The sequence below is a fragment of the Ictidomys tridecemlineatus genome, chromosome 10, assembly GCF_052094955.1.
Source record: "Ictidomys tridecemlineatus isolate mIctTri1 chromosome 10, mIctTri1.hap1, whole genome shotgun sequence".
In the NCBI taxonomy this organism is placed as follows: domain Eukaryota; kingdom Metazoa; phylum Chordata; class Mammalia; order Rodentia; family Sciuridae; genus Ictidomys; species Ictidomys tridecemlineatus.
In genome coordinates this window covers 125,900,286-125,918,161 of record NC_135486.1, presented here as the reverse complement: position 1 = coordinate 125,918,161, position 17,876 = coordinate 125,900,286, and the positions used below count along the sequence as shown (strand labels likewise).

Here is a 17,876-nt window from a genome sequence, read left to right as displayed (position 1 = left end):
GCTGCTCACTAAATTTTATTACTCAGATTAGGGCACTATCCTGCACACCAGAAGCCCAGTGTTTCTGTTAATTATTGCCAGTTAGCTGGTCCAACGGCACCTGCTAGTTTGCTAACTGTGGTCAAGTTCAAGTCACCAAATACTGATGAGGCACCGTGTAAAGAGTCAGAGCACCAAGAAAAACAAAAATGCTACCCCCTCCAGGAGCCCAGCTTGCTGAAGTAAGAGAAGGAGCGATCCCATCGTGAGGAGCCCTCTGCCACGGACGGCAGCCTGGGTGGGAGCTGTCGAGACACATCCCTGAGGAGCCGCACTGCAGCCCCAGGAGGGAACCCGTCCAGGAGCGGTTTGAGTCAGCAGTGAGCTGGGGGATGGAAGGCAGCAAGGACGCAAGAGGCTGGCCTGCTCCAGGGCCCTGGGGTGGCACAGCTGGACAGCCAGGTGTGCGGAGTAAGCTAAAGGCACAGGAAGAGCGCCCGGGGCCAGCAGCAGCCTGCACTCTGAAGGGCCCCACCAGGCCATGCTGAGGAGCTGGGTTCCATGACACGGCTCCAGGGTTTCAGCCTCAAACCCACAGTCAGCAGGGGGCCGGCCAGGAGGCGACTGGGCCAGCATTTCCTAGACTCGAGATACAGAGACCAACAGGAAGCACAGCGCCCTGCCCTCGAGGAGGGCACAGTCTCACGAAGAAAGAGCGCCATAAATCAACCCTTCAGCCATCCGGGTCCCATGCAATGACTCCTGCTAGTTCCAATCTGCTGCCTGTGGCCATCACCCAGGTATCGCGTTTCTAGTAGCAGAATGAGCTGACGTGCTTGTGTATGCCTCCTTTCTCAGCAGACTGTAACAGAGTGATCTGGTGGCGCCTGGGCAACAAAGGACACTTTTGTGGAGTCAGTTGAAGCTGGAGCGATGAGGGGGAGGTGCTGGGTGAAGCTCTGATAGTAGAACAGTCTAAGCTGCAGGAACAGCACGAGCCTTTGCTTGGAGACAGGAAGGAGCCTGCTATGGTCCCGCTGCAGCAGACTGGGAAAAGAGGAAGCCGAGAGAGCCTCGGCCAGAGGACAGCGTGGGCAGGGGAGGTCACCCGAGCCTCCTAGGACAGCCAGGAGGAGGGGAGAAGACATGAACGAAACCTCAGACACACAGCACTGGGCGGCACTGGCCTGTCTGAAGGGGACTCTGGCCTACAGTCCATATAAAATCAGCCCGTGGCTAGATGTTGTAATTTTAAGAAAAGCTGGAAATGCATGTTTCTAAACATTAGCTACAAAATAAAATTAAAAACTAACACCACGCCTCACAGGACAAACAGGGCTTGTCTGTGGGCAGAGGGGGACAGCTGTAACCTGCACCTGGAGCCATCAGAGAACCAGCCGTCACATGTCCATCTCAGGACAAAAGGAGAGGTGGCCCCAGCGGAGAAGGGAGACCACTGCATTAGACGGAGTCCAAAGGAGGTTTGAGGAAACTCTAGAAGGTCAAGTCAGGAGGACGTAGACGTCAGGAGAAAGGGCCCGGGAAGAGGCCCTTGTACTGTGTGGGGCAGGGGGCACCTCGACCAGAATAAAGAGAGAAGGAGAGGAAGAGAAGCAGGTCTGGGGCAGGAGACTGAGGACCACATGGACATGAGGGACGGGCCACTGACACACACACATGGATCTCGACAGGCCTGGGGACGAGATGGAGCCTGGGTGAGGGCAGGGGAGTTCACCAAGAAGCTGGTGAGAGGCCACGAGGACGTGGAAAGAGCACGGGGAGGAAGCCCAGGGCAAAGCTCTGGAGCCCGGTGCTGTCCCCTCCTCAAGGGCCCAGCAGTGCTGAGGGGCTTGCTAACTGCTCAGGGGACACCACTGTGAGGAAGTGACGAAGGCGGGATCTGCCTTGGGCAGAGGGGTGAGGTGGAGGTGAGGAGGTAGGCACGTCTGTGACCCCAGCGGCTCAGGAAGCAGAGGCAGGAGGATGGCGAGTTCAAAGCCAGCTCAGCACCTTAGTGAAGGCCCTAGGCAACTGAGCCAGACTCTGTCCCCAAAAGAAATACGGAAAGAGGCCGGGGTGTGGCTCAGCAGGTACGGGCCCCTGGGTTCAATCCCCAGCACCAAAAAAAAGGGGGGGGGGAAGCAGAAGCAGCGATTAAAGCTGTGTCCTCCAGGACGCCTGGCTCAGGACCTTGGGATGGCTATCACAGAGGACGTAGCGTCCAGAGCAGCTGAGCCATGCCACTGTGCTGAGCAGAAACCCCAGGAGCTGGGCTCAGGGTTCGGGGAGGGAGGAGGAGAGCCCAGGCCACAGTCTAGGTCAGGGCCACCACTTCTCCTCTCCTGGGGGTGGGGGGCGGGGAGGAAATGTGGAAAATCCACAAGGGAAGCACGAAGTGGAAAGCTGGGAGGGTCCGCAAGGAGTTCTTCCCACCTGAAAAGCAGGAGTGGGGGGAGAACAGGCTGGGCACTTAAAGTGACAACGTGGATGGCCTACTCTGGGAAAATGACTAAAAAGTCGCAAAAGGTCAGCTGGGCAGCACAGGGCCTAGCCAGGATGCGAGAAGGAAACGTGTCATCCAAATGCTGCCGCCCGCCATCCCAACCACACAGACTGTGGACACGGAGGAAAGGGAAGACAAGGCCCTGACTGCCATCGTCCCACAGGAGGGAGAAGGAAGGGGACAGCCTCAGTGCCGAGCTAGCAAGAGACCTGGAGGCCCCGCCCAGAGCCAAGCGTCTGGCCACCCCGAACACAGAAAGCTGACCCCCAGGAAGTCACCTGCCGAAGGCCTCCACCATGGTACACCGAGGCTGCAGACACTTAGTCCTGATGCTGTTGGTGATGTTTTTCCTTTCCTTAAAGTACCGGCATGAGCCCTGGATGCCATCTTTATTCTCCAAGATCATGTGGATGGGGTAGACATCCTCCAAGGGGACTGGGTCCCTCCTGGACTCCAAAATCCCAGTTTCCAGGTCGATCTCTTCATACCTGAAGATAAAGCACAGATACCAAACCCCACTTAGCCTCAGAAATAAGGTACAACTAGTGTGCTCTTGTGCCACCCCCTAGCAGGGACCAGAGGAGAGGAGACGGCGCAGCCTCTGCCCACAAATGCAGACAGTCTTGATGGGCAGGTTCCCCTGCCTATTCTAGAGAACACGGATCTTTCCAGGTCCCCCAACCCCCCAGAAGGTGGGCGCTAGGACCCAAACCACCTCCTGACACTAGTCATGGCCTCTGCTTTCCCTCCAAATTCAGCGCTTAGTCTCCAGACCACTAAGTGTGGCCTGACGGATCCAAGGTCCTCCTCCTCTGTCATCTTTTGTTTAATATTTATTTTTTAGTTGTAGTTAGACTCAATATCTTTATTTATTTTTATGGGGTGCTGAGGATCGAACCCAGGGCCTCGCACATGCTAGGCGAGCGCTGCACCGCTGAGCCACAGCCCCAGCCCTCCTCTGCCATCTTTTCATCTCCCTTTAATTATCTCTCTGGTCTCCCCATCTGTGATTACGGTTGTGATTATCACCTGCGCGTTATTCAGGCTCACCCCTGAATCCTCAGTCCAGCTTATTTCCCCCTAAACACTAATTCAGTGTCTTCAACATCTAAAAACATCTCGAATTCCAGGAGCTCAGAAAGCTAATGAGGCCTCACCCCCCCCCAGAAGAGCCCCTCCTTGCTATTACCAGCTCCCAGCTGCCCCTTACCAACCCCATGAGACACCCTTCTTTTCTCCCGACCCCGCCAGCCCGTGGGTCAGGCAGGGTTTCCTCTGGAGCCCACTCACATTCTGCACTGGCCTGACTGAGGCAAAAGCCCATGCGTGTCTTCACCTTGCTTCTTCCTGCCTGTCCTGCGGCTTCTGCACTGTTAGCCCTCCCTTCTCAAATCATGTCTGTCTTCTCCACAGCCTCCAGCACGTCACCCTGCCCTGTCCCCGACCTCTCCAGCCACACTTAGATCTTCTTATGAAGGTTCTGCATCCTGTCCTGAAATGCACATGCAGCTCAGGGCTTGTCTGAACCTCCAGTCACAACACCCTCTCTCCTAACGCTGTGCTTAGCCAACAGCTCTAATTGCTAACTACAGGGATGACTCAGATGCCTTTCAGCCCCTCCCTCTGGCCTGCTTTCACTCCCAGGAAGCCAGATGTTTATTAAACAGAATCTTCACTTGGACAACCCAAGGAAGCTCAGACCCAGTGCCTCTCAAAAGTATGCTCACCACGTCCCCCTCCACCAGACTCCGCCAACTACTACGCCAAGGACAGTGACCCTGGAGCCTGCTGCTCAGGTACCCGAGTGAATACTGATCCCCTTCCCCAGGCACCAGGGTCACTGTCCTTGGCACTTATATTTCCCTACACTTTACATCATCACCAAATTCTCTTGGTTCTTTTGACTAGTTGTCTCCAACTCACCATCTCTTCTTCTTCTTTTTTTTTAAAGAGAGAAGAGAAGAGAGAGAGAGAGAATTTTTTTTAATATTTATTTTTTAGTATTTGGCGGACACAACATCTTTGTTTGTATGTGGTGCTGAGGATCGAACCTGGGCCGCACGCATGCCAGGCGAGCGCGCTACTGCTTGAGCCACATCCCCAGCCCTCACCATCTCTTCTCCATCTTCCATTATATCATCAGCCCAACACTGGCTGATCACAACTAGATCACTACCAATCAGATTCACTCTTTGCTTCTGGTCTGACCCACCCTTCATTGGTTTCCTATTGTGTTTTTGTTGGTTTTTTTTTGAGGAGGGGGGCAGTACCAGATATTGAACTCAGGAGCACTAGGCCACCAAGCCACATCCTCAGCCTTATTTTTGTACTTTATTTAGAGACAGATCTCATTGAGTTGCTTAGTGCCTTGCTTTTGCTGAGGCTGGCTCAGCCTCCTAAGCCACTGGGATTATAGGTGTGTGGCACCGCACCCGGCTTCCTATAGTGTTTTTGATAAAAGATAAACTCTTTTAAGTGGATGAAATAATTACCGATTACCTGTCAGTTAAATTTGATTAGAAGGAGAGTGAATTTTTGATCCAGATTTTCTGGTTCAAATTCTAGAATCTGTTCTTGCAAGTTGATGACCTTCAGCAATTCACTCAAACCCTCTGTGCCTCAACTTTCTCTTCAGAAAATGGGGATAATAATGCCCACCTCCTTGTGTTTTTATAAAAATTAAAACCTGCTACATGTATGTATGCGCACCAACTGATGTTCTCTACTTCTGATTCTAGACTTGGGCCAAACTTTGCCTATTTCTCTTCTATCACGCTTTCATGTTCACTGTTCTTCCAGACCACCCCATTGCCAACTGGTGGCCTAAGCCCAACCTTTAAGTCCTGTCTTGGACATTATTACCCCGGGAACTTCCTGACCTCAACAATATGACTTAAGAGCACAGATTTCAAAGGCAGATGGCCTGGGTTCAAATCAATACTTAGTCACTTAGTGCCCCCCTGCCCCGAATCTTGGACAGGTCACTTAACGTCTGTGACTCAATTTCCTTTTCTGTAAAATGACAAAGACAGTACTCGTAGGATCATAGTGAGGATCAAGGAGCTCAATTTCCCGAGGCTCTTAGAATGGCACTTAAGGCAAGCACCTAATACCGGGCAGCTATCAGCATTCCTGCTAAGCTCGCTGCTATGCCTGAGCTCTCCAGACTGACAGAGTGAACTCTCCATAAAGGTCTGTCTGTGGACCCCCAGGTCTTCAGTCTTGCTATGAACTGCCTTCCTGCTCCAAATCTAGCATCCAGTATAAAGGAAATATCCTAAGCCTTAAGAATATCGCCGACTCCCCAGCACCCCCAAACACACACAATGGGGCACCATCTGATGACTCCCAAACTTCATCAGACTCCCGGGCCCTGCCAGCCTCGAGCACCCCAAAGCAGCCTTCCCGGGCTGGGGCGACGGCTCAGTTGGTAGAGGGCTGGCCTGGCATGCACAAGGCCTGGGTTCCATGCCCAGCACCCAAACAAAAAAACACAAACCACAAAACCAAACCAGCCTCCCGCCGCGCTCCCGCCCCTCCCGTCGTCGGACGCCAGGTCCTCCCCTGGCTCCACCGCTTTCCCGCCCCGCTCCCAGCTCCATCAGACCCCGGCTGCGCGCGCGCGCGCCCGCGGGCCCGGCCGCTGACCGGTCCTGGAGCTGGAGGTCGGGTCGCTCCCGCGGCTCCTCGTAGAAGCTGATGCCCGGGTGCGTGGCCAGGGCCCGCCACAGAAACTCCTGCGTGTAGGGCTCCAAAGGCAGCGGGAAGGGAGGCACTCGGGATTCCAGACGGCTCCACAGCGCGGGCAGACACAAGCCATCCAGCCCCTCGAGGGCCACTTCGTCCAACAAGGACTCTAACGCGTCCATGGCTGCTTGAATCGGCGGCGCCCAGAGCGCCTGCGCACCCAGCCGCCGAGGCCCCTGGTCCAGCGCGCCTGCGCACAGCGATCCGCGGGAGGCGGGTCGGACCGGGAGATTGGAGGAGGAGTTCCAGCGCGCCGACGTGACGTCACGCCCCCTCGGAGGCGGGTTCAGTGAGTGGAGCTCCGCCGCCATTGGTCCGGAACCCCGCAGTAACCAGGGGAACTGCAAACAGTGTAGGGGCCGCTTCCGGTTCGAACACCCGGAACCGCCGCCTCTAGGGATGGACGGTGAGTGTTCGTGGGCCCCTCCGGGAGGTCGGGCGGTTATTCTCTCAGGCCTCCCTGCGCCGAATACTAGGCCGTAACCCCCCTGGATCACCACTTCCCGACCCAGGATGTTCTCCAGGCTGAGGGAAAGCCGGGCTTAGTGGTCCGGCGTGGGGAGGAAAGGCGGGGGGCGTGGTCAGTGGCCTGGCCCAGTGCCAAGCCGTGGTCGTGGGGGACCTCGACCCTGGCCGGGGCCCAGAGAAGGGAATTACTGTGGGGAAGGAGCAGTGGAGGGTGGCATTGCGGGATCTGGGAATTGGGAAGGAGGGAAGGGTAATCCTGCCAAGTGCGGGAAGTCTGGGGAGGTCAGGAATGTTCCTCTTGTGGGCTTTGGCGTTGATTATAGCAGCCCCCATTCACAGAGTCCTGTCTGGTGCTAGGAACTCTGTAAACGCAACGCTTGGCCAAACTTCGCAGCAGTCCTTTGAGGTCAGTGTTAACTCCGTTCACAGAGAAGGAAACTGGGGCCAAGAAAAGTTGAGTAACTTGCCCAAAGTCAAACAGACACCGAGTGACAGAAACAGTGAGGCACTGTCTCTGGAGCTGAATTAGGGGGCTTGAGATTTAGACGTGTTTTTAGGGATTTTTTTATCCAGAGGTTGCCGATGCGAATGTCTGCAGAGTCAGGTTTAGTTGGGCTGGAATGGGAGGGACTGTGACTGAAAATCAGTTTCCCCATCTGAAAGGGGAGCTGCTCATTCAACTATGGCCTGCTGTCTTCTTGGGTGCTGCTCAAAAAATCATGACAGCTAATCACTCTGAAGTCCAGAAACACCCTGATGGGAATCATGGTACTGACAATCGGAAGCCATCTGGAAATAAGTTACTCTGATTTCTCATTTTCCAGATGGGGAGACTAATGTCTAGGGAGAATGGCAGGATCTGCTAGAACCCAGATCATTTTTCTTACTACACCACTGACCCATTCTGAAGAATTTGCATCCCATTGATATTCTCTGAATGCAGTGCAGAAAAAAATGTTTTAAATTGAGCATTCCATCATGTGCTTAGTAGATAGATATCTTTGCCCTTTGGGCTTCAGCAGTACCATAAAAATGTCAGTACCATAAAAATGTCTTACCCTGTGGAAAGGTCAGTGTGATGTTGTTAAAAGAACAACAGTCCTCAAACCTTTTAGGTCTCAGGATACTTTTATGCTCTTCTCTGGAAAGATCTTTGCATCTATTATATCTACAATATTTACCATATTAGAAGTTAAAGCTGGAAAATTCTTAAAATATTATCAGTTCATTTGAAAATAGCCGGGCACAGTAGCATATGCCTGTAATCTCAGCAGCTTGGGAGGCTGAGGCAGGAGGATTGCAAGTTCAAAGCCAGCCCTGAGCAACTTAGCAAGACCCTGTCACAAAATTAAAAAAAAAAAAAAAAAAAAGGGCGGGGGACAAGGCGTAGTGTATAAGCACCATGGGTTCAATTCCCAGCAAAAAGAAAGAAAGAAATAACAATAAGCCAATTACATCCAAGCATAAATATGTATTTAATGAAAAATAACTATATTTCTGCCCCCTACCCCAAATAATTAGTAGGAAGAGTGGCCTTGTTTTACATTTTCTCAATTGTCTTCCATGTCTGGCTTAATAGAAAACAGTAGACTCATCTATGCTTCAAGATCTGAACTGTTTCCTAATAACAATCATGCTGTTTTGACCAATGTATATAAAGAACTGGTTTCATATGGCTGTATAACTGGAATAGGAAGGAATATTTCAATTTCCTTTTGGGTAACTGTAGATACTCTTATGACTACACCAAACTCAGCAAATGGTGGTTTGTTAAAGATCAGTCACAGAGTGGTATCTGAAACTATGTGAGTGAACTTCGGTACTCAATTGCATTAAAATCCATTAGCCTCTCTTGACCTTTGACTGGCTGTTTTACCCCTATATGATTTTATAACATTATCCATTTGTCTTGTTAATAAGTTATGCAAATATTCCAAGTGTTGACATTGGTAATTTCCAATACCAATACCTCACATTCGTTAGTATCACCACCTATGTCATTTTAAAATAAGTGTGTTGGGAAGCTATTAAGCCGGCAAGGTAATAGAGACAAGTTTTCCACTTGTTTTCACTTGAAAGCTTGAATTTTATCATTGGCACCAAATATATTGTCAGTTGTTTCCTTGAAGTGATAGCCTCACTTCATTTGTATTTGAGCAGATGACAGCAAAACATCCAGGTCTGGAGAACTACAAGTTCTCTGTTGTTCATTTGAGTAGAAATGACATACCATACAAAATGTGGTTGTTCATCTGACAGCTCAAGAAATTGAATAGGCATTTTCTGGGACCAACCATTGTTCTTGGCTTGTAGCAAAAGTGGTTTATGTGTGCTTCCTTTTTTTCACACAGAATATTAAAAAGATGTGCACTCAGGCTTGGGTTGTGGCTCAGTGGTAGAGCACTTGCCTTGCAGGTGTGAGGCCCTGGGTTCGATTCTCAGCACAACATATAAATCAATAAATAAAGGTCCATCAACAACTCAATAAAATAAAATAAATAAAATATATCCAATCCTTTTTTTAAAAAAGATGTGTACTCATGGGTTGAGATTATTAACTGTTTCAGGATATTCTGAAGTGGAGAAGATTTTTTTTTTTTTTTGAGAGCATGCAGCAGTGAAGTATATACTACTAATAAACTATTAGTGTAGCTACTAATACAGTTGGGCACCGCTGAATTGGTTCAGGCCACAAGCAGTTTTACCCCCCTTGCATTGCCTTATGAGTACAGATGTCAACAGAGAGAAAAAGTCTTCACATTACGATTGAGAATGGTCTTGTCTATATGAATCCTCCTTCTCCCAAGACCTTTGGAACACACATTGGAAAACATTGCTACTGAACATTTCCAAGAAACCTGTTTTATTGCTTCTAATTGTCACCATCTCTGCTCTCCTGGAACATTATTTTAGACCCATGGAGGAATCTGTTCCTTTTCTGATTGGCTACAAAAAAATCATTTATTCTAAGAAAGAATTTACCTTAGGTAGACGTAGTGGCACATGCCTGGAATTCCCAGTGACTCAAACCTGTAATTCCAGTTGCTCAGGAGGTTGAGCCAGGAGGATCCCAAGTTCAAAGGCAGCCTCAGCAACTTAGTGAGGTGTTAAGCAACTTAGTGAGGGATGTGATGTGGCTTAGTGGTTAAGTACCCTTGGGTTCAATCCCCAATACCCCCTCCAAAAAAAAAAATTACCTTAGGTTAGATTTAATCATCAAAAAATCCAATTTTCCATTATAACTTTTGAAACATTGATTTAAGCATACTTTTTATAGGCACATATCTATTGGTTATACCGATACGGGCCTTAATGAATTATGATTCTAGCCAATTAGATAAGCCAAGTGTGTCTAACAAGTATCCCCAGATTGGACTGTTTGGTTTATTCTGCAAGTCACCAGTGCTGGTTTCTTTCTTTGTTTTTTTTTTACCATAGCTCTTTATATTTCCCCTTTGACTTTGAGGCTATGAACTTTGACCTTTTTGAGCCTCAGTTTTCCTTTGTGTGAAATAGATGATGTTTTGTGGACTCAGAGAAATAATGCACTAAGGCATTGTCAACCAGTGTGGCCCACAAGAAAACATTCCTAGAGGGAGCAGATGGTGTCATTATCTGCAAAAGTTAGGACTTCCAAACTGCTGACAGAAGAGGGAGGTGCTTCTGATGAAGCGCTTAAGCAAATAATCATCTTTGTAATGAGCTCGAGCTTTGTTTAGGAGAAAGCTCCATGTTTGACATTGCTTATTTGCATAAAAGTAATTGGCAGTGTGTGTGAGTCTTAAGCCTATAAAAATGTTCACCCTTTGTAAGAAAGTCAAATTCTCTCCAGTGAGATGGTTTAGGGAAAAAAAAACCAACTCAGTTGGTGGAGAACATAATAATTAGACAAAAGTTCAGCTCATCAGTGTAATTAGAAAGGACTTGAAAGTTGATCCTTTGTTTTGGCCCCCCCCAGAACAAATAAGTCAACATTTCTCCTGTTTATACTGTTAATTTACTCAGCAAACTTTCTCCAAGAATTAATAATGGCAAGATGAAATTTAGCCTAGCTTGTCCAAATAACCCCAAACTGCAGAACGGGTGACGGTTGAATTAGCAAGGTTTTGCCCAAAGTACGCAGTCAGTGTGTCTGGTCTCTTTTGTCCCTGTATTATATTCATCTGGGCTCTTGATAATTTGTTTCTCTTTCTACTTAAAATAAACCAAGCCAGGCACAGTGGCCCATGCCTGGAATCCCAGCCGCTCTGGAGGTTGAGGCAGGAGGATCACAAGTTCAAGGCCAACCTCAGCAATTTAGTGAGACCCTAAGCAACTTAGCAAGACTCTGTCTCTAAATAAAAAGTAAAAAGGGCTGGGGATGTGGCTCAGTGGGTTAAGCGACTCTGGATTCAATTTCCAGTATGAATGAATGAATGAATGAATAAATAAATAAATATTTAGCAAAAATTAAGAAGATAAAGCCCCCAGCTGGCAGAGTGACTGAGTGCCCGGGTAGTCTGTGTCCACTCTGGGTTCTCTGCTTCCTTCCTGCCGTTGCTTTCAGTGTTCCTTCCACCCTGTCGCTTTGGTTACAAGAAGGTGGCCCACCACGCTGTGTTTTGCTCAGCTCTGTCCCTTGTGGTGTTCCTGGAGCGACTCTTGGAGGGACTCGGTGGCATCCTATTGGGGTCTGGGCACTGGGATCCTAAGGTATGAAAATAAGTAGGATTGAATCCCGGTGAAGGGTAAATGGGAGTCTGTTGCACTGTTCTGACCTTTCCTGGGCCTGAGGAGAGGCTCACTGATGGAGCACATGCTGAGCATGAGCCTCTGGGTTCCATTCCAGGTACTGCCAAAAAAAAAAAAAAAAATACTCTGTACTGTGTTATGAAAGACCCATGTTGGCCCTGTCCCTGCCGGTGGTCTGGAGAGTCAGCCGCGGGCACGGCCTGCCCATGGAGCTGGTAAGAAGAAGAAAGTTAAAAAAGGCCCCACTGTTGACCCCACCACTGAGCTGAAACCCCTCCTGGGCCCTCACAGTCTGCCCTGAGCTGGCCTCTTCCCAGGTGGGAGGGGCTTGTGGGGAGCAGCGCTGTCCTTGGGAGGAGCTTGAAGCTGTCACCTAAGCACTTTACATAAGAGTAAGAAAGTGTGGCTCCTGATGTCCTGTGGGGCTTAAACAGCCTGGCTCTTGCCCCTTAGCAATTTCCCTAGGATATGTCACCTTTAACTAGAAGCCTGCTCTGGGGAAACAGTCTTCCATCCTGAGTCACCTGCTCACCCCTCTCACACCCACGTGCTGGGCTGTATGGATTGGGTCTGTGGATGTGTTTCCTGTCATCAAAATGGGGATTTCATATCAGACCCTGAACTTTGCAGTCTCCTGATAAACCAGGTGCTTTGGCCCCACTGGGTCTGGCTGCTCTCGCAGGCCCATTCCCCCGGCACTGAACAGCACTTGACCTTGGACGTGTGCTGTAGGTCATTCCCCTCTGGTTGGTGATGCCGGTCTTTGGTGCTGGTCAACGTTGCCTACACCTTGCCTTGAGCATTTTGGCCTCCTTGTGACATCTGAGATTTCAGCCCCTGCCCAAGCCGTCCCAGGAAGCTGGCCATCCTCTGAGCACCCGTATTCCTTCCTGCCTTCCTGCCTCGCCTGCAGGGTGCTCTGTCACCCCACAGATGGCAGCTCAGGCGGGGGGCTCCAGCCTCTCTCCGTCTTGGAGGCTGGAGACCCAGGCTGGTTCTTTTGTACGCCCAAGGTCTGGCACCTGAGTGTTTGCTGGGTTGACATCGTAACCAGGAAAGACATCAGCCAGTTTGTCCCCTCCTGAGTCGCTGGCCAGTCTCCATTAAGCAGACAGAGAAAAGACCCCATAGCAAGCCTCCAGGGACCTTGGCTGGTTCCTCTTCCCCCAGCAGACCAGTGTGGCTCCCGCAGACGCTGTCCTTCAGAATAGTCAAGCACAGCCTTAATGACGCTCCTGCTCTGGCTGCCCTTATTACCCCGTCCCACCCGCCTTGTCCCTGCCCTGCTGTCAGCCATCTGTCCTCCTATTCCAGGGAGGCCCTGCCTGGCCGTGGAGGCCACTGCTACCTTGACCCCACCCTTAGCTGATGGGTTCTCTGACTCCACGTGTCCTCAGGGACAGAAGAGTCACTGGCTGAACCAGCCCTTGACAGCAGGTTGGAGCGCCACAGACGTCTGGCCCCCTGCAGGGCCACCTCTTTCCTGAGTCTGAAGTGAGCTCCCCAAAACAAAAGGGTCACAGACTACTTAGACACATTTTAGGAAATCACAGATTAGAGCTGGAAGCAACCTGAGAAATCTCGTCCACAATCCCCCTTTTGGGGACCCTGAGGATCCCATGCAGAGGTTACAAGTTTAGAGGCCTGCTGGGCCAAGTAACACAAATATGTGGTGGCCGAGGGTGATTTCCTTCTGCTGTTCGCATCCCTTCCTGCCCATCCTAACCACGGTCTGCATACTCAGAATGTTCTCTCACTTCCTAAAGCTGTCTCCTGCCTCCCTCTGTTATGTGCTGATTTCTTGATGCACACAGCCTCCTCTGCCGCCACATGATCTGTTAAAAAAGAAGGCATAACTGTACCTTCCCGAGTGTGAGAATCCAGTGCGTTAACAGATGCACAGCCCTTTGGTGAGGGCCTGGCTCACAGGCAGTGCTTTTGCAGGTACCTGTGACGATGGTGGTGGTGATGACGATGGTGGTGGGGATGACGATGGTGGTGGGGATTCTCACTTTCGCTGGATACATAAACCTTCATTTTATTTTTGCCATAGAGAAGAACCTCCCAGACCTGCTGATAAGTGACACTTTGGACGTGACCTCAAGGGCAGGGAGACAACTGGGAGAGGTGGGGTGGGAATCGGAGGGCACCGTGCCATCTGGCGGGCTGCTGCCCTCAGCTCCTGCAGCATTGCCGGGCAGGCATGGGGCTCTGCAGTGCCAGAGCATTCAGGTTTTCACAAGAATCCAGAACTTAGGATTTTAAAATGTGAAATCTCCTAAACTTTAACTGTTGGCTGAAAAAAACATTTTTTTTAACATTATGGAGTCTAGACAAACATCTGCTGGCTAGAATCAGCCAGTGAGTGACTTGGATCTAGCCTGATCCTTCTCATTTATTAACTGTGGGCTGAGGCCCGGGGGCGTTAGGGGCCCACTGATGTGCGGCTCAGGAATGGGGTCACCATGTCCGGTTCTGTTGGAGTCCAGCACTCCTTACACGCCACCAGGCCTCCCTGGTCATGAGCTGTGCAGTGTGAAGCTCTGCCTCTTGTCTCCTTTGAGACGAAGATTCCAGAGATTCATAGCAGGACCTTCCTGGAGAGGATGAATTCATCCATCTGAAGCCTTGGAGGAGTGGCTGGCACATAGTAGGCTTTCAGTACAAATACGCATCTGGGGAAGGAGCACATCTTTTTCCTTAGAATTCTGCAGGATCTCACGTGCCGTCTTCCGTATTTGTCAAGGCAGTTTGGCAGGTGATCTTGGGGATTTCAATAGAGGAGGTACTTTAACTGGGCCACACACACAAATGCAGAGTCCTCTCTGGCATCCGTTGGGGACCGGGTGGTGGAAGGGGCTGGCTGGGGGGGAAGTGGGATGGGTCGAGGAGCCTGTGTGATGGATGCAGAGAGAAACCCGAATCCATTCCAGCCTGAGAAGCATGTTGTCACAGAAGCCACTGATCCGATTACACAAGTGCCGCGTTTACTTATCTTTACTATTTCAAATGGGAAGAAATCAATATTTTCCAATTATCTCCAATGGAGTATCCAACTTACTGTGTCATATTTTGTTTCACCCTCCCAGAAAGGGCAGGGGAAAGGGCTCAGGAAATGACGCTGTGAGAGAAATGAAGTCTTTTCTGCGTTCGCAATCCTGCTCCTGTCCCTTCCGGCATTGTCCATTCAAAAACTCAGCCATTCATTGGTGTTTGATTCTAGAAATATCTACTGTGCCGCCTCCTCCACGCCAGGCACAGCCTCAGGTTGGGGAGGTTGGGGTGATAATGGAGCCCTGCAGCAGCCTCGGGTGTCTCGGAGCTGCTGTTTGGTGCGAGCCACAGTCCGCAGACGAGGTGGTGTGAAAGGTCAGACGGGTGCTTTGCAGGTTACAGAAGGGAGTCTGGGGTCAAGTTCACTCAGAACAGAGGTCACTTGAGGCTGAGAGTTGGCCGTTAAGGAGGAGCCTGTACGAGACTCAGGGAGGGTGCTCCAGAAAGAGGGGAGGAGAGGACCAGGGCCCTGAGGCTGGGAGTCCTGGGCCAAGGAGAAGTAGGATGCTCAGCACCAGAGAGTGGGGACTGGGGGCAGGGGGCAGGGGAGCTGAGATGTCACTGGCACTGGGCCACACAGAGCCTGTTCAGTCAGGGCAGAGGGTGTAGGTTCTGGCACACACACAGGGAAGCATGGGGGAAGCAATATGGTCTCGTTATTATTTGGCTGCTGTGGGGAATCTGGGAAGGACTGGGGGCCGGGCCACCTGCTGCTGGTGACAATTAGAAAAGCCCAGGGAGAGGCCCGGGGCTAGTGGGGGCTGATGGAGAGGAGTGGACAGGCAGCCTCAGGGTCTCTTTGGGAGCCAGAGTTCATTAGAATTCACTGAGGTCCCCAGATAGTCAGGAGCTGTTGGAGGAGAGAATCACTACCCAGGACCTGCTGGGGCCAAGTGCTTGGCAGGCACTTCCCCCTAAGTGGAGCTGGGACTCCAGGACTCCCAGACAGGTGGGGGGGCCCAGCCTCGTAGCCACTGTACAGCACTGTCCCCAGGCTCTCACCTAATGAGGAAAGCGGCCACAGAACGCATGGCTAAGCATTTCTCAACCAAGTGAGCGCGCGGCGCGGTGTGCAGGATATATATAACCATGGTAGGTGCCAGCTGCTGTTTGGGTTTGGAAAGGAGAAGAGGAGCTTAGCATGACTTGTTTATCTCAGGTAATTTGGTAAACTGGGCTCTGGGAATTTGAGTTACACAGAAAATGCAAAGGAAGAGTGACAGGGACATTGTTTCAGGCTTTCAGAAGGCGGAATGGAACTTAAAGACCCAGAACCAGCCTGGGGCACACGTGGGCCAAGAAGGGAGCGTGCAGGTGGCAGAGTCTGCCCTGGTGGTTGTCCCCAGTGTCTGTAGGAGAAGGTCCCAGCACCCCCAAGGATGCAGAACCTGAGGACCCTGACGTCCACGGTATTTGCATGTGATCCTTGTGCCTCTTCCTGTGTTTTAAATCAACCCTAACACAATGCGAATGCCGCACAGGTGGTTGTCCTGTTGCATTATTTAGGGAATAACAACAGGGGAAAAAGCCTGGGCGTGTTCAGTGCAGATGTGGGGTTTCCCCCAGATGTTTCCCCTGGGCACTTGGTGGAGTCTGCAGATGCAGAACCCAGAGATCCAGGGGCCATCTCGGTGGGAAAGCCGGAGTCTGCGCTCCTCTGCCGGGTTACCTGTTAGGTCGGAAACTAGCGCCTCTTTTGTTGAGCTTGGATTTTTTTTTAATTACTTGTCAACATTTAAAGCTGGACACTTTCTCCTAAGCCTGGGTTTACTGCTGCTTCTTCAAACCCAATAGAACACGACCCGTGTTCCCACACGGAAGCCAGCGGTGGGGCTGAGCCCAAACCCTGTCCCCTCAGGCTGACAGCTGTCCCCGCCTGCCCAACCCACCCTGTTGCCTTCCTCTGCCTTGCCTATCTGCCTGGTCCTGGCACATGGGCGTGTTTGCACACCCCAAGGTGGACGCCAGAAGGAGGGTTAGGGGACACGCAGGGAGTTGGAATGGGGCGTGCTCCCCGCCCCCGCTCTCCTGAGCACGCAGCAGCCGTCCAAAGTCAGGGGTGTCGGGTGGCTCTGCCTCTCCATGTAGCTTTGTGGTCGAAGGTAGCAGATCCCAAGAGCTGTCACCGGGGAAGAGCCTGACTGGCAGGTGCCAGCGAGCACTAGTGACCCACCCTGGAGAAGCCCTGGTTCCAGACAGCCCAGGGCCAGGCCGTCAGTGGCCTGCCTTTATCTTTTCCTGCTCCTCCTCCCTCCCTGTGTCTCTGCCATTTCATAAAACCTTTGCCCGCAAGTAAACGAGCAGGTCACCCACAGGCCGCTGGCGGAGCTAAGGAACTTCTGTTTCAGTTTCCAGAAACCATTTTTTTGTCATCGCATTCTTATCTCTCACCCGTTAGAGACGGGCCTCTTAAAAGGAGGCGTTTGTCCTCTGGAAACGCCGGCTTCAGCTTTTGGATACATCAACTTAAAATATTATTTAAGTTTCAAAGAAATATATTCATTTAAAAGTTAAAACAAGGTAGAGCAGTGTGTGCATTTCAAAGTCACAAGTGCCTTTGGTTCTTTGTACAAATAGAACCCAGAGGAGTGGATCTTCTTTTTCCTCAGCTTCTTTCAGAAAAGAAAGAAAGTTTTTGCCCATTGTTGTTTTTTTTTTTTTCACTTACAATTCGACCATCTTTTAAGCCTCTGTGAGAAGCGCTGTGAGGAGCCCCCCTCCCGCTCCGGCCCTCCACGGGGTCCTGGCCCCACCCCTGGACGCACCGCACTGACTCAGTGGTTCCCTGCGCATGGCTTGCCTCTGACTTCTAGTATTTGCTAACGCCAACTGTGACACCTTTCGTCACTGTCACCGAAACACCTGACAAGAGCCACTGGAAGGAGGGACGATTGATTTCTGCTCCCAGTTCCAGAGGTTTCTGTCCATGGTCAGCTGACTCCATAGCTTTGGGCCCAAAGTGAATGGTGGAGGGGCTCAGCTTACGGCAACTAGAAAAGAGAGAGGGGAGGAGGGGTGCGGGGAAGGGAAAGAGAGAAAGAGCCAGGAAGAGGCCAGACGCAGGTGGCCTCCCAGGGGTGCCCCCCATTTCCTGCTTCCTCCACACGGGTGTCTACCCTGCCTGCAGGTAGCGGATCCCACTCCACTAGAGTCTGTGGTCTCTTGAGGATTGGTCCCTGAGGAGGTCAGAGCCCTCGTGAGCCGATCACTAAGTCCCCACTTCACAACTGTCCAGTACTGGGGCCAGACCAGTCTTGGGGGACACTTTACATCCAGCCACGACAGATACTTGTTTCCAGTTTGTGGAGTATCTCTCCACGGCACGTTCCCGGCAGTGACCTGGTTAGCTCAGAGGATATGAGCTAGAGCTCTTGAGAATGTTGGCGACACATTC

At 51.1% G+C, this 17,876-nt stretch overlaps 2 protein-coding genes across 3 annotated transcripts in view; one reads left to right on the top strand and one right to left on the bottom strand.

Annotated features, from left to right (window-relative positions):
• Nucleotides 1-6,420, bottom strand: part of Gtf3c1 (general transcription factor IIIC subunit 1) — a 65,381-nt gene extending 58,961 nt beyond the window's left edge. For both annotated transcript variants that reach the window (XM_013357940.4, XM_021725471.3), the window contains exons 1-2: nt 6,131-6,420; nt 2,761-2,970 (exon numbers count right to left, since the gene is read on the bottom strand). In XM_013357940.4, coding sequence (XP_013213394.4) covers nt 2,761-2,970; nt 6,131-6,351 — 431 coding nt within the window. In that variant the 5' untranslated portion in view covers nt 6,352-6,420. The remainder of the gene's footprint in view (nt 1-2,760; nt 2,971-6,130) is intronic.
• A 27-nt stretch (nt 6,421-6,447) lies between these two features.
• Nucleotides 6,448-17,876, top strand: part of Katnip (katanin interacting protein) — a 139,157-nt gene continuing 127,728 nt past the window's right edge. The window contains exon 1 of the mRNA XM_078024169.1: nt 6,448-6,635. Coding sequence (XP_077880295.1) covers nt 6,629-6,635 — 7 coding nt within the window. The 5' untranslated portion in view covers nt 6,448-6,628. The remainder of the gene's footprint in view (nt 6,636-17,876) is intronic.